The sequence below is a fragment of the Oncorhynchus kisutch genome, linkage group LG3 (genome assembly GCF_002021735.2).
Source record: "Oncorhynchus kisutch isolate 150728-3 linkage group LG3, Okis_V2, whole genome shotgun sequence".
In the NCBI taxonomy this organism is placed as follows: Eukaryota; Metazoa; Chordata; class Actinopteri; order Salmoniformes; family Salmonidae; genus Oncorhynchus; species Oncorhynchus kisutch.
In genome coordinates, this window is record NC_034176.2 from 38,862,295 (window position 1) to 38,883,281 (window position 20,987).

The 20,987-nt window shown below is 40.0% G+C and overlaps 2 protein-coding genes across 5 annotated transcripts; both read left to right on the forward strand.

Moving 5' to 3' along the window:
• Positions 1 to 299: 299 nt before the first annotated feature.
• On the forward strand, positions 300 to 12,522 carry LOC109872313 (leukocyte surface antigen CD53). 3 transcript variants are annotated; one of them, XM_020463522.2, is made up of 8 exons: positions 300 to 448; positions 7,979 to 8,069; positions 8,302 to 8,490; positions 8,674 to 8,748; positions 8,859 to 8,969; positions 9,131 to 9,238; positions 9,452 to 9,535; positions 11,230 to 12,522. In XM_020463522.2, the coding sequence occupies exons 2-8, from the start codon at positions 8,007 to 8,009 to the stop codon at positions 11,296 to 11,298; spliced, it is 699 nt and encodes a 232-aa protein (XP_020319111.1). In that variant the 5' UTR covers positions 300 to 448; positions 7,979 to 8,006; the 3' UTR covers positions 11,299 to 12,522. The 3 variants fall into 3 exon arrangements, with proteins under 3 accessions (XP_020319111.1, XP_020319098.1, XP_020319105.1); XM_020463509.2 differs by having other exon boundaries at positions 324 to 456; XM_020463516.2 differs by having other exon boundaries at positions 326 to 521.
• A 1,923-nt stretch (positions 12,523 to 14,445) lies between these two features.
• On the forward strand, positions 14,446 to 20,438 carry LOC109882467 (leukocyte surface antigen CD53). Of its 2 annotated transcripts, none has more exons than XM_020474586.2 (8): positions 14,446 to 14,645; positions 17,673 to 17,756; positions 18,403 to 18,591; positions 18,792 to 18,866; positions 19,079 to 19,192; positions 19,342 to 19,449; positions 19,565 to 19,648; positions 20,048 to 20,438. In XM_020474586.2, the coding sequence occupies exons 2-8, from the start codon at positions 17,694 to 17,696 to the stop codon at positions 20,117 to 20,119; spliced, it is 705 nt and encodes a 234-aa protein (XP_020330175.1). In that variant the 5' UTR covers positions 14,446 to 14,645; positions 17,673 to 17,693; the 3' UTR covers positions 20,120 to 20,438. The 2 variants fall into 2 exon arrangements, with proteins under 2 accessions (XP_020330175.1, XP_020330170.1); XM_020474581.2 differs by lacking the exon at positions 14,446 to 14,645 and adding an exon at positions 14,652 to 14,749.
• Positions 20,439 to 20,987: the final 549 nt, after the last annotated feature.

Sequence of the window (20,987 nt, forward strand, 5' to 3'; positions counted from 1 at the left end):
TTATGTATGGATAAAAAATATATATTTTTAACGTTGGTAATTAATACTGTAAACTAAGTAATTACCTCTTTTAGCCAAGGACGGGAGGTGACGATGACTGGTGTTTCTGTTAACAGTAGATCATCTGGCATCCAGTAGATGATCAGGTGAAAGGGACTCCTGCCAGTCCACTCAAACTCTGTAAATGTATAGAAAAGACAGGTCCTTGCCATCTACAGTATTTGCATACAGTCTATTCATTATTCATTGTTCTGGCATTTACTTGTTGTAACTTAAAACATTTTGACGCTGTGTATAGTAGGGCGGGCTCTACTGTCTGTCAGGTAGTACACTTAGGTGTCAGTCTGCTAACCACATTGTTCCCTTTTTGACTCTTTTTTTGACTCTTATGCCACCAGGCTCCAGCCCTTACCTTTCAACACCCAGAAGGTTCAGTGTCACACCAATGGTACACAGGTATTATATCTGCTGTTTTAACTGAGGGAACATTGTGGATTACTTTTGATCACTTTGTTTGTAAGGTACTGTGTCCTCTTCGGTGATTTAATTTTTTTTTATATAGATAGATATTTACTGTAGAATTTACTGAGATGTTTAAAAGTTATGTTATTAAAATCAGCACAATTATTTAGATTTGAAGTAGATGAAAAATATCTTATTGTACAAAGTATATCTAGACTTTAAAAGAACTGCAACAAGCTCTGAAAATGTGTAATTGTTAGTCATTGCTCTGTAATGGTAAATCCTGCAATGAATAGGAAGTCTCGATGGCAATTTAAATGTTAAATGAAATAGAAAATGTGCTTGGAACAATACTTTGCATAGGAGTGGGGCTATAACATGTTTGGATAGGTCAGGCACCGTGCTCATTGTTGTCATACCAAACAGTGCTGTCTTGTCAACACTTCAACCATCAGACATGAGGAGTAGTCATGGTCACTTGAATCAACTGCTTTTCTACTCTAAAGCGAGATTAGACATTTTGTATCCTGTTTCGTTTATTTGCACCGAAGAAAATAAAGCGATAAACAACAATAATATAGATTTAAAAAAAATTTAAAGGCATGCAGGTGTGGTTGGAAGCCCACGGGATTATATAAAAACCACACTACAAAAAAAAAACTATATACAATACATAAGAACAAAAATGTTTAAATAAAAGCTTTAAAACAGATACCAAAACCCACTAAATAAATGTACAAATGAACCGATCAGCAATCACAAAAAAAGTATGTTTTGTTTAAATGTGTGTGAGAGAGTTGGGCTATATGGAGGAGATTACTGAGTAGTTTGGTTCATCAGGCTGACCCCCAGTGTTCGGTTGAAGTTATTGAGGGATGATGAGGTTTTGGCAATGTGAAGATAAGAATTCCAGAGTATGGTACCTATGTATCTGATAGAGAATTGACTATGTGAGGTGCGGCAGTGTAGAGGATGAAGGTTATCACAAGACTGTGTTATATAGATGGATTTCAAAATAAACTTGGAAGAATCCTTTGAGTGGTTTAGGTCAACTGTCTGGGAGGTATGAGTATTTGTCTTTTAAAATTCATAATTGGCGTACATTAACGTCATCAAGTTATTGAGGGAGTTAAGGACCCTGGGACTGAACATCTCCCTCTGCAACTGGATCCTGGACTTCCTGACGGGCTGCCCCCCAGGTGGTAAGGGTAGGCAACAACACATCTGCCACGCTAATCCTTAACACTGGGGCCCCTCAGGGGCGTGTGCTTAGTCCCCTCCTGTAGTCCCTATTCACCCATGACTGCGTGGCCAAACACGACTCCAACACCATCATTAGGTTTGCTGACGACACAACAGTAGGCCGGATCACCAACAACGATGAGACAGCCTATAGGGGGGAGGTCAGAGACCAGGCAATGTGGTCCCAGGACAACAACCTGCACCATCGAGAGCATCCTAACCAGATGCATCACCGCCTGGTATGGCAACTGCTCGGCATCTGACCGTAAAGGCACTACAGAGGCTAGTGCGCACGGCCCAGTACATCACTGGGGCCAAGCTTTCTGACATCTAGGACATATATACTAGGCGGTGTCCGAGGAAAGCCCACGGCAAGCGGTACCGCACGGCAAGCGGTACCAGAGCACCAAGTCTAGGACCAAAAGGCTTCTTAACAGCTTCTACCCCCAAGCCATAAGACTGCTGAACAACTAATCAAATGGCCACCTGGACTATTTACATTAACCCCCCTCCCCCCTTTGTTGTTACACTGCTTCTACTCTCTGTTTATTATCTATGCATAGTCACTTTACAAATTACTTCGACTAACCTGTACATTGACTCGGTACCCCCTGTATATAGCCTTGTTATTGTTATGTACATTTATTGTGTTACATTTTGATTGATTAGATATTTTACTTTAGTAAATATTTTATTAACTCTCTTTCTTGTACTGCATTGTTGGTTAAGGGCTTGTAAGTAAGCGTTTCACAGTACGCTTGTACATGTGACAAATATGATTTGATTTACATAGACAAGATATTGAGTATCTTAAACAAAGGCTGCAGATGGAGCTAAGTAATTAGAGGTGGCTAGTCTTGCAAATGTATTTTGTATGAGTACTTTGTAGGTAGGAGTTATATGTACTGGCCCAGACAATATTACAATAAATGAGATATGGGTCAATTAAGCTGTAGTATAGAGTTAGGAAGCGAGCCTTATGAACCAAAACACTAATCTTTCTGATGATACCAACAGATTATCACTTTGCGGCAGAATTTTTTAATATGATCTTTCCAGGATATTTTTTTATCAATTAGAACTCCAAAGAATCAAGTGTTCCATTTCATTCCCATCAGCTGAGATTCTGGCTCTTTTTTTACAATAGTTATTATTCTTACTATTGAATACAATAAAGTTGGATATTTTAAAGTTGAAAGGTAATTTTTTATCCTGAAACATTCAGAAAATGTGGCTATGCCAGAGTTGGCTTCATTAATTAGTGAATCAAAATCTGTGTGTGATAAAATCAAATTGGTTTCAGCAAAGCGAATGGGAAGTACGGTAGAAGGCACAGCAGCAAGGTAATTGATATAGATTTGGAATAACAAAGGTTAAATTATTGAACCCTGTGGGACGCCACAGGATATCTTGGCCCTGGTAGATGCACAGCCGTTTGCATAAACAAATTGTTCTCTATCATAAACATAACGATATAACCAATTATATGTATATTAATGAAAACGATAATAATGCAATTTAGAAAGTAATATTTCATGATCAATCCTGTCAAACGCTTTGGATACATTTAAAAAGATGCCAAGAATGTATCTGATTCAGAGGGGTTGGGTTAAATGTGGAAGACACATTTCAGTTGAATGCATTCAGTTGTACAACTGACTATCCCCCTTTCCTTTTCCTTTCATTGTTGTTAAGGGCTGTAAATATTTTATCCACAAGTTGCAAAAGAGCCATATTTGTGGAGTAGTTTTTGCAAAACTATATTGGTGCTCATATAGAATGCTGTTGATTTAAATGTTTCAACATTCTCTTATACACCATGTTTTTCTATGATTTTAGAAAAACATAGTAGTATAGATATTGGGCGATAATTTGTCAGAGATCTTGGATCCCCAGATTTATCAACCTTTGGCAATTTTTAAATCTGTCAGAACAGTACCAGTTTGCATAGATTTGGTGAAGGTATACGTTAGAGGCTCAGTGATCGAGGAAGACACTGATTTCACCAAAGAGGCACCAATCTCATCATGACTTGCAGCTGATATCTTTAAGTTACCAATTACCTTTACACCTCCATTACCTCAGGAGGATCAAATTGAAGCAGAGAAGGGAAATGTAATCCAAGGGATTTCCATCAATTTTCTATTTTCTTTGATGGAGGAACCCACATTCACAAAAAGGTTATTAAATTCACATGAAATAACATCAGGATCACTGTAGGTCTTATTTCCAACAATACATTGAGATGAGATAGTTGTAGATGCCTTTTTCTTATTCAACAGTTAATGAATGATTTTCCAAGTAGAATTTATATTATTTAAGGATTCTTGGAATTTGTTCGTAAAATATATTTTTGGGATATCTGAAGTAGGTGAGTAAATTTGTCATTATACTTTTAGTAATTTGCAGAAATCAAAGGAGAGGGATTTGTGAGAAACCTTTTCTACAATTTTTGTTTTTTTTAATGAGAATTCTTTGAGACCGGATGTAATCCAATGTTTCCAGAACCTTTCTGCTCCTCTCTTATGTGGTTTAACTAAGGAAAAGCCTGAACAAATAATATAACAAATATTGTGGTTAAACTCAAATATACAAATTGATTAATAAAAATGATTTTCTGATAAAAAAATGTAAAAAAAATGTATAATCTGTGTAAACAATATCATAAATAGGACTGGTGGAGTTATGTCACACATGCAGCTAACAAAAATATATGGAAATGTAAATTGAGGCAAGTGGAAGGGGGGAAAAGTAAGGAACTTGTATGTTGGCCGTGCATTAAAGACCAAAATTGGTTAAAGAAAATTGTGATAAATAAAAGTATATACCAGTTTCATATATCTGTAGAAACTATGAGAATAGAAAGGTTCGGAACTTTTGTGAAGCAACACAGCACAGTTGAAAAATATATGGCAAATAAAAGAAAAGAAGGGCAGAGGAAGGACTAAAAACAAACCAAATATAACTATTGTAAAATACATTGTGTCTGTCAAATGTATATAGTGTGTATAAGCCTTAGTGTTGTTGTTCATTAGTTTACTCCAATTAGGGAAAGGGTTGTTGGGTTAGCGGAAAATAATAAAGGAAAAAATATATATTTTTAAATATATGTGTGTGTGTATATGCAGTGGGGAGAACAAGTATTTGATACACTGCCGATTTTGCAGGTTTTCCTACTTACAAAGCATGTAGAGGTCTGTAATTTTTTTAATCATAGGTACACTTCAACTGTGAGAGACGGAATCTAAAACAAAAATCCAGAAAATCGCATTGTATGATTTTTAACTATTTTATACAAATAGTATCAATAAGGATGACAGATGTACGTACTGGTCTCTCTTGTGGGCTTATAGATGAGGGGATACAGATATCTGGAGTCTAAAGTATTCAAAAAGTCAGATGTCAGTGAGTGCTTCTCAATTTTAAATACATTTATGTTGTAATAACCAAATAGAAAACACATTTTTATCTTCATTATGAATCAAATCCAAGGTTGATGTAAGGATAACAATGAAACTACTAATGTCAGAATCGGGTTGCCGATAGAGGCATCCAATTACCACTTCTTTTTTTTTACCTATCTGACTCCTCTATGCCTCCTTGCCCGTTCAACATTTCCTCATCTCCCACCCATTCTAATGTGACTATCCCCGATGCTTCTCCCTCTTTTTCCCCTTTTTCCCCTGCCCCGCTACAGGTGCTAAAGCAGCTGCTTAAACTTGACCCCCAAAAAACATCTGGATCAGATGGTTTAGATTCTTTCTTCTTTAAGGTTGCTGCCCCTTAAATCGCCAAGCCTATCTCCAACCTTTTTAACCTGTCTTTCCTTTCTGGGGAGGTTCCCATTGCTTGGAAGGCAGCCAGCTCCTTTATTTAAAGGGGGAGATCGAGCTGATCCTAACTGTTATAGGCCTATTTCTATTTTGCTCTGTGGTTAGAGGATTGGGCTAGTAACCGAAAGGTTGCAAGTTCGAATCCCCCAGCTGACAAGGTACAAATCTGTCGTTCTGCCCCTGAACAAGGCAGTTAACCCACTGTTCCTAGGCCGTCATTGAAAATAAGAATTTGTTCTTAACTGACTTGCCTAGTTAAATAAAGGTTAAATAAAAAATCAAAAGTGTTGGAAAAACGTGTCAATAATCAACTGACTGGCTTTCTTGATGTCTATAATATTCTCTTGGGTATGCAATCTGGTTTCCGCTCAGGTTATGGATGTGTCACTGCAACCTTAAAGGTCCTCAATGATGTCACCATTGACCTTGATTCTAAGCAATATTGTGCTGCTAATTTCATTGACTTGGCCAAAGCTTTTGATAGGGTAGACCATTCCATTCTTGTGAGCCAGCTAAGGAGTATTGGTGTCTCTGAGGGGTCTTTGGCCTGGTTTGCTAACTACCTCTCTCAAAGAGTGCAGTGTATAAAGTCAGAAACTCTGCTGTCTCAGCCACTGCCTGTCACCAAGGGAGTACCCAAAGGCTCAATCCTAGGCCCCGTGCTTTTCTCAATTTACATCGACATAGCTCAGGCAGTAGGAAGCTCTCTCATCCATTTATATGCAGATGATACAGTCTTATACTCAGCTGGCCCCTCCCCGGATGTTGTGTTACATGCTCTACAACAAAGCTTTCTTAGTGTCCAACAAGCTTTCTCTGCCCTTAACCTTGTCCTGAACACCTCCAAAACAAAGGTCATGTGGTTTGGTAAGAAGAATGCCCCTCTTCCCACAGGTGTTATTACTACCTCTGATAGTTTAGAGCTTGACGTAGTCACGTCATACAAGAACTTGGGAGTATGGCTAGATGATGCACTGTCCTTCTCTCAGCACATATCATAGCTGCAAGCTAAAGTTAAATCTAGACTTGTTTTCCTCTATCGTAATCGCTCCTCTTTCACCCCAGCTGCCAAACGGAGACATAATTTATAGATCGACAGGTAAGGGTGCTCTCGAGCGGCTAGATGTTCTTTATCATTCGGCCATCAGATTTGCCACCAATGCTCCTTATAGGACACATCACTGCACTCTATAATCCTCTGTAAACTGATCGTCTTTGTATACCCGTCGCAAGACCAACTGGTTGATGCTTATTTATAAAACCCTCTTAGGCCTCACTCCCCCCTATCTGAGATATCTACTGCAGCCCTCATCCTCCACATACAACACCCGTTCACATTCTGTTAAAGGTCCCCAAAGCACACACATCCTTGGGTCGCTCCTCTTTTCAGTTCGCTGCAGCTAGCGACTGGAACGAGTTGCAACAAACACTGAAACTGGACAGTTTTATCTCAATCTCTTCCTTCATAGACTCAATCATGGACACACTTACTGACTGCTGTGGCTGCTTTGTGTGATGTAATGTTGTCTCTACCTTCTTAACCTTTGTGCTGTTGTCTGTGCCCAATAATGTTTGTACCATGTTTTGGGCTGCCACTATGTTGTGTTGCTACCATGTTGTTGTTATGTTTTGCTGCCATGCTGTGTTGTCATGTATTGCTTCCTGCCTTGCTATGTTGTTGTTTTAGGTCTCTCTTTATGTAGTGTTGTGTTGTTTCTCTTGTAGTGATGTGTGTTTTGTCTTATATTTATTTTATATTTTTAGTCCCAGGCCCCCGTCCCCGCAGGAGGTCTTTTGCATTTTGGTAGGCCGTCATTAGAAATAAGAATGTGTTCTTAACTGACTTGTCTAGTTAAATGAAGGTTAAATATAGTTCATGCCTTACATGTCCAATACAACCATACATTTGTGTTAGTTTTGTTAGTTCGGGTGCACTTCCTATGGAATGCATATTGACACAGTCCACATAACACCACTGAAGACCTCAGAGGGTTATGACATTTAGAGCAATGTGTTTTGTTTGGGTCATGTGGTTAGGTGAAACACATGAACAAAGTAGAGTAAATATGGGTGTGGTGTGTATGCGTGTGTGTCAAATCAGTGGACTATAGCTGAGTCACATGGGGGGGGGGGTTGGGCCGTTCATCGGGGAAGAAATTCCCATTCATATGTGCCCTCTCCATCTCGATGAGTTTAGGGCCCAGTTTGAGTTGATCTGCCAGGAGTTTATTGGCCTTGAATTCTGTGTCATGCCAAGCTTCAGTCTTTACGTTCTCAATTCCATCGATTAAAATGTTATTGAGCCTCGATTGATTTTCGAGGTAGTCTTCTTTGACTGGTGACATTTGCACCCTTTAGCTCCTCCCCCATACTGTTATCAATCAAATGAACGGTAAGCACTAACGGTTCAACATGATATTGAATTGTGTGTTTTTCTTCAGGTCGATGGGATCATCACCATAAGGAAATATGAATCGTCCCTGTGTGAACTGCTTGAAAGGTTTTGTCACCTTCCTCAACTTCATCTGCTGGGTAGGTTATCATGCTCTTTATGGTCTCTAAAACGTGGTGACATCTGTAATATCAAACTCAGCCTGTAGAGGGGATGAAAGCATAAACATCCCTTTATTCAAGATACTTTCTTTATTCCGATACTATACTGTCACCAAAACAAACGATTGTGTCAACAATTTGAGAGATCTACTAGATCATGTATTCCCCTTTTTGACCCCAAAGTAAGCCTTTTACACTTGTGTCTTCCAAGTTGTGTGGTGCCTTCATCGTGGGTTTTGGAGAGTTCCAGATGATGCACTCTAGATTTGGCTCCCTCATCACATCCTTCTGGCCCATATACCCTGCCAACACCCTGATAGTCACGGGTACCATTGTGACGTGTGTATGTTTCCTGGGAATCATGGGGGCCCTGATGGAAAACCGCTGTATGCTCATCACTGTGAGTCTGCACACATATTCTTTCTTTCTTTCTTTTATTAGGTCATTTGTCAGGGACCATGCACAGTAAGCCTGTGTCCCAAATGGCACTCTATAGGCCCCGGTCAAAAGTGGTGCACTCTAAAGGTGCCATTTGGGACGCGCCCATGGTCTATGAGTAATCCGGGATCCGTTGTAATTGCAGTTTTTCATCCTGCTGTTTATCTTGATGCTGGTGGAGCTGGCCATGGCCTGTGTGTTTCTGGTGTACGAGAGGGAGGTAAGAAACATCTAAAAGGGTTCTCTGCTGTCCGTATGACTTCTATTGACAAAATAAAGGTAATGGTGCTAGTAGAAGTCATGTAAACATGTGACCTGTTTGCAATACAGATTGACAATTTCTTTGAGAAAGACCTGATGCGTAGCTTGGAGACATACAAGAATTCTACGTCAGAGTGGAACTTAACCATTAAAGAGGACTTTGATGTGGTCCAGCATATTGTGAGTATTCAGTAGGTATAACGGTAAATTCATACATATCGCACTGTATACATAATACAAGCTGTACCTAGACCTCAATAACATTCCAATACATTTCTCCATTCTGCTTGCCTGGACAATGTTGTTACAGGGTGGTAACCCAGTGGGTTTGCTGTGTTTAGTTCAGGTGCTGTGGGGTCCACGGCGTGGCAGACTGGGAGGGCAACGTGCCCCTCTCCTGTTGTACCAAAAACCCCTGTAACATCATCCCCCAACCTAACTGGCAGGAGGTGTGCTTGTTTCTCTGTCAACATCCCAAAAGGTACCCTATTCACTATATAGTGCACTGCTTTTGACCAGAGCCCTATGGGCCCTGGACATGTGTAGTGCACTATAAAAGGGAATAGGGTGTCATTTTGGATGCAGATTTTCATCTTAAAAAAATAAAAATAAAAAAGAAGTATCAAAAACAGCCACAGCAATATGACCTCTGTCTCTTTCAGGGCTGCCATATGAAGCTCAGGAACTGGTTTGCGAGGAACTTTCTAAGCACTGGAGCAGGTGTCGTCTCCCTTTTCATTCTACAGGTACAGGAAACATCACCTTCTACGTCTTTTCTAAATTGGGTCAATGTGACTACCAGCATAGGAATATACAGTGGGGCAAAAAAGTATTTAGTCAGCCACCAATTGTGCAAGTTCTCCCACTTAAAAAGATGAGAGAGGCCTGAATTTATTTGCAAATTATGGTGGAAAATAAGTATTTGGTCAATAACAAAAGTTTATCTCAATACTTTGTTATATACCCTTTGTTGGCAATGACAGAGGTCAAACGTTTTCTGTAAGCCTTCACAAGGTTTTCACACACTGTCGCTGGTATTTTGGCCCATTCCTCCATGCAGATCTCCTCTAGAGCAGTGATGTTTTGGGGCTGTTGCTGGGCAACACGGACTTTCAACTCCCTCCAAAGATTTTCTCTGGGGTTGAGATCTGGAGACTGGCTAGGCCACTCCAGGACCTTGAAATGCTTCTTACGAAGCCACTCCTTCGTTGCCTGGGCGGTGTGTTTGGGATCATTGTCATGCTGAAAGACCCAACCACGTTTCATCTTCAATGCCCTTGCTGATGGAATGAGGTTTTCACTCAAAATCTCACGATACATGGCCCCATTCATTCTTTCCTTTACACGGATCAGTCGTCCTGGTCCCTTTGCAGAAAAACAGCCCCAAAGCATGATGTTTCCACCCCCATGCTTCACAGTGGGTATGGTGTTCTTTGGATGCAACTCAGCATTCTTTGTCCTCCAAACACGACGAGTTGAGTTTTTACCAAAAAGTTCTATTTTGGTTTCATCTGACCATATGACATTCTCCCAATCTTCTTCTGGATCATCCAAATGCTCTCTAGCAAACTTCAGACGGGTCTGGACACGCACTGGCTTAAGCAGGGGGACACGTCTGGCACTGCAGGATTTGAGTCCCTGGCGGCGTAGTGTGTTACTGATGGTAGGCTTTGTTACTTTGGTCCCAGTTCTCTGCAGGTCATTCACTAGGTCCCCCCGTGTGGTTCTGGGATTTTTGCTCACCGTTCTTGTGATCATTTTGACCCCACGGGGTAAGATCTTGCGTGGAGACCCAGATCGGGGGAGATTATCAGTGGTCTTGTATGTCTTCCATTTCCTAATAATTGCTCCCACAGTTGATTTCTTCAAACCAAGCTGCTTACCTATTGCAGATTCAGTCTTCCCAGCCTGGTGCAGGTCTACAATTTTGTTTCTGGTGTCCTTTGACAGCTCTTTGGTCTTGGCCATAGTGGAGTTTGGAGTGTGACTGTTTGAGGTTGTGGACAGGTGTCTTTTATACTGATAACAAGTTCAAACAGGTGCCATTAATACAGGCAACGAGTGGAGGACAGAGGAGCCTCTTAAAGAAGAAGTTACAGGTCTGTGAGAGCCAGAAATCTTGCTTGTTTGTAGGTGACCAAATAGTTATTTTCCACCATAATTTGCAAATAAATTTTGTTTCCTCATTTTGTCTGTCATAGTTGAAGTGTTCCTATGATGAAAATTACAGGCCTCTCTCATTTTTAAGTGGGAGAACTTGCACAATTGGTGGCTGACTAAACACTTTTTTGCCCCACTGTAATTACTATAGAAATACAAGCGGTCATTCTTTTTATGGTTACCACCAGCCTGTTTCCTCTTCCTTAGTCTGTATGTACTTTGGTCTGAGTTAGAATGTGCTGACTATGTATCCAAAACATGTTTTTGTTCTTGTTTGCAGTTCATTTGCATGTGTTTCACCATCCCCATCTTCTGCCAGTTCAGTCGTAATGGATATGGTTACAAGTGAAAGGAGAACCCATGACTTTCAACTGGCTTATTACGCAATACAGGATTTCAAAATAACAATAGATTTAATTTATGTAGAGCTTTTTAATACATGAAAAATCTCAAAGATGTATTAATGTCCTATGTGGCTCAGTTGGTAGAGCACAGCCCTCGCAAAGCCAGGATTGTGTGTTTGATTCCCACGGGAGAGCATTGCGATGCACTCACTGTGAGTCGCTCTGGATAAATGACTAAAATGTAGATGTAATAAGGATATCGTTTTCCTTCACATGTTTAGTTTTTGTTTGATTGTTTATTTAAGCAATAAGGCCCGAGGAGGTGTGATATATGGTGAAGGGCTTTCTATGCAGGACGCAACACGGAGTACCTTATTGCTTTCATTAACTGGTTACCAACGTTAATTAGAACAGTAAAAATAAATGCTTTGTCATACCCGTGGTATATGATCTGATATACAACGGCTGTCAGCCAATCAGCACTCAGGTCTCGAACCACCCAGTATATAATTCATCAAAAAGGCACAAGGGGGTGTGATATATGGCCAGTATACCACGGCTAAGGGCTGTTCTTATGCACGACTCAACGCAGAGTAATTATAAACTGGGTGGTTCGAGCCCAGAATGCTGATTGTCTGACAGCTGCGGTATATCAGACTGTATACCACGGGTACATGTATTTTTACTGCTCTAATTACGTTGGTAACCAGTTTATAATAGCAACAAGGCCCCTCGGGGGTTTATATTTGACCTTTCTGAGAGAAGTAATGTTATGAGTAGTAGTACTTAACATATGACCAAGTATCTAACAAAATAGATTGGCAAGAACAGTTGCTATTGACACTTTTGAGTAATTTGAGCACAGGAGGTTGCTGGCACCTTAATTGAGGACGACGGGCTCATGGTAATGGCTGGAGCGGAATTAGTGGAATGGTATCAAATACATCAAACGCACGGTTTACATGTGTTTGATGCCATTCCATTTGCTCCGTTTCGGCCATTATTATGAGCCATCCTTCCCTCAGCAGCCTCCTGTGAATTTGCTCTATCGTTCTGTATTTTTGTGTTTTAATTTCATTCTGGATGAATTGCACCTTAGAGACTAATATGAATGTATGTTATTGTGATTGTTTCAAAACCACAGGTAAATTAACATTAATCAACTGGATTCTTGACTGCTCATACCTGTCTATTAAACCATAGATTCACAATAAAAATGTGGATGTGCATAACGCCTTTTTACTCTTAGTGTCATTCTGGATGCATTTGGAAAGTCTTCAGACCCCTTGACCTTTCCCCCAAAAAAATGTACATTACAGCCTTATTCTAAAATATATTTTTTTTAAATAATCCCCTCATCAATCTACACACAATACCCCATAATGACACAGCAAAAACAGGTTTTTAGAAATATCACATTTACATAAGTATTCAGATGCTTTACTCAGTACTTTGACTGAGTAAATAACCTACTTTGACAGCGATTACAGTCTTGAGTCTTCTTGGGTATGACGCTATAAGCTCAGCACACCTGTATTTTTGGAATTTCTCCCATTCTTCTCTGCAGATCCTCTCAAGCTCTGTCAGCTTGGATGGGGAGCGTCACTGCACAGCTATTTTCAGGTCTCTCAAGAGATGTTCGATCGGGTTAAAGTCTGGGCTCTGGCTGGGCCACTCAAGGACATTCAGAGACTTGCTCCAAAGCCACTCATGCATTGTCTTGGCTGTGTGCTTAGGGTTGTTGTCCTGTTGGAAGGTGAACCTTTTCCCGAGTCTGAGGTCCTGAGCACTCTGGAGCAGGTCTTCATCAAGGATCTCTCTGTACTTTGCTCCGTTCATCTTTCTCTCGATCCTGACTATTCTCCCAATCCCTACTGCTAAAAAACATCCCCACAGCTTGATGCTGCCACAACCATGCTTCACCGTAGGGATGGTGCCAGGTTTCGTCCAGACGTGACGCTTGGCATTCAGGCCAAAGAGTTCAATCTTGGTTACATCAGACCAGAGAATATTGTTTCTCATAGTCTGAGAGTCTTTAGGTGCCTTTTGGCAAACTCAGAGCGGGTTGTCATGTGCCTTTTACTGAGGAGTGGCTTCCATCTTGCCACTCTACCATAAAGGCCTGATTGATGGGGTGATGCAGAGATGGCTGTCCTTCTGGAAGGTTCTCCCATCTCCACAGAGGAACTCTGGAGCTCTGTCAGAGAGACCATCGGGTTCTTTGTCACCTCCCTGATACAAAGCCTGTCTCCCCCGTTTGCTCAGTTTAGCCGAGTGGCCAGCTCTAGAAAGAGCCTGGGTGGTTCCAAACTGCTTAATTTAAGAATGATGGAGGCCTCTGGGCTCTTGTGGACCTTCAATGCTGCAGAAAATGTTTTGGTACGATTCCCCAAATCTGTGCCTCGACACAATCTGGTCTCAGAGCTCTACGGACAATTCCTTCGAACTCATAGCTTGGTTTTTGCTGACATGCACTGTCAACTGTGGGACCTTATGTAGACAGGTATGTGCCTTTCCAAATCATGTCCAATCAATTGAACTTACCATAGGTGGACCCCAATCAAGTTGTAGAAACATCTCAAGGATGATCAATGGAAACAGGATGCACCTGAGCTCAATTTCAAGTCTCAAAGCAGGGTCTGAATACTTATGTACGTTTCAGTTTTGTATTTGTTATAGCAAAAATTATAACCTGTTTTCGCTTTGTCATTATGGGGTATTGTGTGTAGATTAATGAGGAAAAAAATAATGTAATCAATTTTAGAATAAGGCTGTAAAGTAACAAAATGTGGAAAGTCAAGGGATCTGAATACTTTCCGAATGCACTGTACATATACTGTATGATTGAAACAACAATGAGTAATCTTTTTCTTCATTAAGTATTTCTGAACATTGTTTTTTTTATGGTAGGCCCAAATTTCCCTCAGCGTAAGGGAGAACAGGGTTCACATCTTTGCTAAATTTGGCAGAGGAGGCTGGTGAGCTCATTGTAATGGCTGAAATGGAATGGTACCAAACACATAAAGCACATGGAAACAACATTAATTTAATTCCAGCCTTTACAATGAGCACCTCCTCCCAAACCTGCTCGCACCAGCCTCCTCTGGATGTAGGTAATGCGTAACAGAAGTTGTCATTTTGTCTTTCCCCTCAGTGCTATTTTGAAATGCATGCCCTGCACAAGTTCTCAGTATAGATTTACCATAATATACCCTAGAATAAGGAAGTAGAATGAATTGAGAACAGGAAGTACCAGTACAGCCAAGTCAAAGGTGCAGTACATCCTCTACACAACGGATTGTAAAGGGTATCGGGCTTGATTTAAACTTGTTTTACTATTTCAACTGACAAGGTAAGTACAATGTCTCAATTGTATTCATTTAAATGAGAAGTTATCTTTCATTGTAAAGGGTATCGGGCTTGATTTAAACTTGTTTTACTATTTCAACTGACAAGGTAAGTACAATGTCTCAATTGTATTCATTTAAATGAGAAGTTATCTTTCATTTCCTGTAAAAGAGTGACAACATTTGATTGTCTTTAGATTGTTATGAGTGATGTGTCTAGTCTAATAGACATCAAGGGATAAGAGAAATTGGTCATGTGTATATGAAAAGCACAGGAGGTTGGTGTCACCTTAGTTGGGGAGGAAGGGCTCGTCATAATGGCTGAAGCGAAACAGTATCAATGATGCCATTTCTTTCTTTCCGTTCCAGCCATTATTATGAGCCGTCCTCCCCTCAGCCGCCTCCGCTAGATTATTCTCAAACCTATGAGAATAATCTAAAATTAAAAGTTGGGAGTGTTATATATTGAAAACATGTATATTTAATATAAAAACAACATTTCTCCAGTAAAATCATATAACAAGAAAGATGAAGAAGTTTGAGGATTCTTAGGCTGTGTTTATACAGGCAGCCAAATTCGGATATTTTTTTCACTAATTAGTCTTTTGACCAATCAGATCAGCTCTGAAAAAGATTTGATGTTAGAAGATCTCATGTGATTTGTCAAAAGACCAATTAGTGAAAAAAATATCATATTTGGGCTGCCTGTGCAAACTCAGCCTTAGAGGTTGTTTGGCTCAGTGAGGTACATTTAAATATGGCTAATAATCACAGACACAGCATGGTGTCAGAGGATAAGTGTCATTTGGGTTAGACACATTGCACAGGTTGGTGGCACCTTAATATGGGAGGACAGGCTTATGGTAATGGCTGGAGTGGAATTAGTGGAAAGGTATCAAATACAGTACCAGTCAAAAGTTTGGACACACCTACTCATTCAATGGTTTTTCTTTATTTTTACTATTTTTACATTGTAGAATAATAGTGAAGACATCACTGTGAAATAGCACATATGGAATCATGTATTAACCAAAAAAGTGTTAAACAAATCTAAATTTATCTTGTATTTGAGATTCTTCAAAGTAGCCGACCTTGGCCCTGAAGATAGCTTTGCACACTCTTGGCATTCTCTCAACCAGTTTCACCTGGAATGCTTTTCCAACAGTCTTGAAGGAGTTCCCACAAATGCTGAGCATTTTTGGCTGCTTTTCCTTCATGCTGCGGTCCAACTCATCCCAAACCATCTCAATGGGGTTGAGGTCGGGGGATTGTGGAGGCTAGGTCATCTGATGCAGCACTCCATCACTCTCCTTCTTGGTCAACTAGCCCTTACACAGTCTGGAGGTGTGTTGGGTCATTGTCCTGTTCAAAAGCAAATGACAGTCCCACTAAGTGCAAACCAGATAGAATGGCGTATTGTTGCAGAATGCTGTTGTAGCCATGCTGGTCAAGTGTGCCTTTAATTCTAAATAAATCACAGACAGTGTCACCAGCAAAGCACACCCACACCATCACACCTCCTCCTCCATGCTTCACGTTAGGAACCACACATGTAGAGATCATCCGTTCACCTACTCTGCGTCTCACAAAGACACAGCGGTTGGAACAAAAAATCTCAAATTTGGATTTCCACCAGTCTAATGTCCATTGCTTGTATTTCTTGGCCTAAGCAAGTCTCTTCTTATTATTGGTGTCCTTTAGTAGTGGTTTCTTTGCAGCAATTCGAAGGCCTGATTCACGCAGTCTCCTTTGAACAGTTGATGTTGAGATGCGTCTGTTACTTGAACTCCGAAGCATTTATTTGGGCTGCAATTTCTGAGGCTAGTATCTCTAATGAACTTATCCTCCTCAGCAGAGGGATCTCTGGGTCTTCCTTTCCCGTGGCGGTCCTCATGAGAGCGCTTGATGGTTTGTCCGACTGCACTTGAAGAAACTTTCAAAGTTCTTGACATTTTCTGAATTGACTGACCTTCATGTCTTTAAGTAATGATTGACTGTCGTTTCTCTTTGCTTATTTGAGCTTTTCTTGCCATAATATGGGCTTGGTGTTTTACCAAATAGGGCTATCTTCTGTTTACCACCCCCTACCTGGTCACAACACAACTGATTGGCTCAAACGCATTAAGAAGGAAAGAAATTCCACAAATGAACTTTTAACAAGGCACACCTGTTAGTTGACATGCATTCCACTACCTCATGAAGCTGGTTAAGAGAATACCAAGAGTATGCAAAGCTGTCATCAAGGCAAAGAGTGGTTACTTTAAAGAATCTAAAACATAAAATATATTTTTATTTGTTTTTGGGTACTGCATGATTCCATGTGTTATTTCATAGTTTTGATGTCTTCACTTTTATTGTACAATGTAGAAAATAGTAAAAATAAAGAAAAACCTTGCATGAGTAGGTGTGTCCAAACTTTTGACTGGTACTGTACATCAAGCACATGGTTTCCATGTGTTTGATTCCATTCCATTAGCTCTGTTCCGGCCACTATTATGAGTCGTCCTCCCCTCAGCAGCCTCCTGTGATTGAGTGGGTGTACAATTCCACCCACATTTCCACTCTGCAGTGGGACGAAACACTTATGTTTGTATACTTTCACTGATTTTTCCTCAAGGAATAAGGACTCTATTCAATCTGTAAAACTGAAGCGTTACAGAGTTTGCCATAGAAATCAAAACTGTATTGGTCTAAACATGTTCAAAACTATGATGAAACCATTTAAAAATGTTCAGCCGAGTCCCATGGGTAATTTAAAGGAAGTAAACCAGATACAGCAGGCTAATTTCCTCACACTGTGACACTTGATGGCCTTGCTACTCACTCACAAACAGTACCCAGTTCCTTCTAATATCTTCAGATGGAGAGAGAAAAATCTGACTCAGTGATGTTATTACTATTTTTAACCATTTTTGCTGTGTATTTGTGTGGTATATGTTGCTGTTTTCACTGATGGTCTCTGTGTTAAAGACAAGCTTATCATTAATGTATTGGCATAATATGTGTTTATTTGTCTCTTGTTTATTTTGCAGGTCTGGAAGCACTTCTGGGAAATGGCTCAAAATTGCCTCAAGTGTTTGAAATACACCATGTGTATGGTTAACTTCTTGTGCTTTGTACGTATCTCCAACATTCACCTATTAGCCTTCTACTCTTACTTCCTCAATGAGATTGAAACCCATGTTCAGGGTTGGGGAGTAACTGATTACATGCAATCAGTTACATGTAATCTGATTACAAAAAGCATTGCAGTAATTGGTCACGTGAAGCAAAAATATTGTAATCAGATAAACAGATACAGTACTTCGTAAAATCTACATGATTACTTCTTGGATTACTTTTAAATTCAGAAAAAAATACATTGACACCTTTCTGTTTTCTCAATGACATTCAAATCAGCATTGTCCCACCTGAGCGAGTCTGACCACTAGTCAGAGACCACTATGATGACACATAAAATGTGTTTCACGGATACATTTTGTCTTCTTCTAATGCCTCAAGGTTAAGGGGAAGTAATCAAAAACTGTTACAATTTTGGACAAGTAACGAATTACATTTAGAAAGTTACGTACCCAATGCAACCCTTCCCATGTTCAATATTTCAATTTCCATTTATCCTGTATAAGGTGCATTTTAGGACAGCCTACTCCTGATAAGCCTGACATGTCCTGATGAGACTGCCCTAATATGGACACAATTATGTCATAAGACACCATATTCTGTATGATGTATGTTGACGCCATGTTGTTGTGTTTGGGTCAGATGTGTGGAACGGCAGTGTTTGGTTTTGGAGTGTTCCTGATGTTGAACACCAAGGTTTCTGCTCTCATCCCCACCCTGTCCACCTTGAATCTGGCCAACACACTCTTCATCACCGGCATCATCATCACTTGCGTGTCCTTCCTGGGGTTCCTGGGGGCTCTTAAAGAGAACCGCTGCCTCCTCATCACTGTAGGTCTCACATATTTGGCAGTATTTTGTATTCATCAGAGACAGTCTCATTCACTGTCCTTGCTTTAAACTGACTTACAAAAACTTGTAAATAACCTATTTTTAGTGATCAAGGTACAATCATTCATTAAAGGTGCAACGTGATAACATAAGGATTTTCCAGAAGGATGTGTATATACTTCGTTTTTCTTGGTTTGCAGTTTTTCATCCTGCTGTTCATTCTGATGTTGGTGGAACTGACTGTAGCCTGTCTACTGCTTGTATATGAGAAAGAGGTAAGATAAAGCAGGTGCACCATCAGATGTTGGTCGGAGGTTAAGGGGTGAGAGAAAATGAAGTGAAGAGATCATTAATACATTACTAATGAGGACTTATAACAAGAAAATCAGGAGTTGAGAGAGGGCCAGGGTTGTGAGGAAAGGTCAAAGATGATAGATGGTGTTTTATGAGACGTTCATACTGCTAAGAAATGAATATGTGCGCTTAGATTGACAGATTCCTAGAGAAGGATCTCACAGAAAGTCTGATGAAATCCAGGGAGTCAACTAAAGGTGGGAATTCCACAAAAAACACGGATGACTGGGACATCATTCAGGTCACGGTGAGTGTGAATTGAGAAACACTTAAACTTTACAATGAAACTTGGATGACCCCTCTTTCACCCTGCCATAGTTCCGAACAAAATTGAGTGGAAATATGTAGCACATGAAATGACGCTGCTTTTCTCATGCTCAATTCTATTACATTTAGTTCCAGTGCTGTGGGATCCACAACACAAGTGACTGGAAGGACAAAGTGCCTCTGTCCTGCTGCCGAGAGAGCCCATGTGGTCTCAAGACGCCAGTATACTGGGAGGCCGTATGATATCACATATACAATATCCTCTCATGATTAACAAGCCTCAAATGAACTACAATACTGTAGAAAAACATAGCCGATGTCACTCAATAAGGATATTTTCTCTTCATCTCAGGGTTGTTACAATAAGCTGAAGGTGTGGTTTGAGGAGAACTTCCTAGTCACCGGTGTTGGTGTGATTGTGCTCTGCATTATCGAGGTATGATCAGCTTCCCTGCTAGTTAATACAGGGTGTCGGTGATAGGTTTATATTGGCATTCACGTTAAAAAAAAAACATTCCTGACCAGAAGCATCTTGTCACCTGGTCCATCTGGTGAAAAGCAGTGGATTATGTATAGGGACTAGTGTGCCATTTGGAACGCACACCATATTCCTTAGACGCTATTCAAGATGAGTAATGTATAGGCGCGAGGCCTATACACTACTCATCTTGAATAGCGTCTAAGGAATATGGTGTGCGTCCCAAAAGGCACACTAGTCCCTATATAGTGCACTACTTTTCACCAGATGAATAGGGTGCCATTTGGGATGGTGTTGCATAATTATACCATAACATCATGTAGGCTAACACATTCATTTTGTTTTTTCTGTTGGTAGGTCCTGGGCATGTGTTTCTCCATGACTTTGTTCTGTCACATAAGCCGGTCTGGACTCGGCTACAAGTTATGACATTTCTGCTTACATGGTTAGGACCTTTCTCTTCTAACTGAAAACATCTGTCTACAACTGTTTTACAGAGAATTTCCATATACAGAACTATAAACTTACATTTACAGGCACCTATGAGATTTTATACACTTAAATTAATGTTTGTTTTCTGTAATATAATGCCATCAGTTCATTTTATGCTGAAAGGCAGGCACTTTATAATGTAAACCCAAATAATGCAATAAACATTGAGCTTTTAAATTAATTTTAACCCCACAAAGATTGACTAAAAGCACTTTTCCCTCTCGATCCGTAACTGTATAAAAATGTTCTGCCATCAGAAGACTTTGAAATGGATTTCCTAAATTAAAATATCTTGGGAGTTTAAAAAAAAAAAAAAAACATTTCCATCACCATCTTTTTAACTACACAGTATGACAGTGGCTTGTCAACGTCACATGGTTTCCTGTTACTTTCAACCTGCATGGTGAAACTGAATTTAACCACTTCTTCTTATAGCGTAACTGATGGTTTCACTTCACTAATATAACAACGAAGCAGTCAGTAAAAGGACCCTCCTTTCTGTGAGAAAACTTTGTTAAAACTCTTGTGTGAAGGTGTGAAAACACCACCACCTTGTTTGGACTGGGTTGTTTGTTGTGGGAGTTTACAAGAAACTTTTCTGTTTTGCATTTTTCTATCTACATTCGGGTCCCTTTCTATGTAGGTTTGCAGTTTTTCACACCACCTTAATGTTTTCTCAAACCTGGAGCAAGATATATTTCACTTCAGATTGAGATATGAAGTGGAATCAAAAGCAACACCTTGTAGGTACATACTTAAGAATAAAAATACATTTAAGCATTCCACAGTTTTATTTAAAGAATAA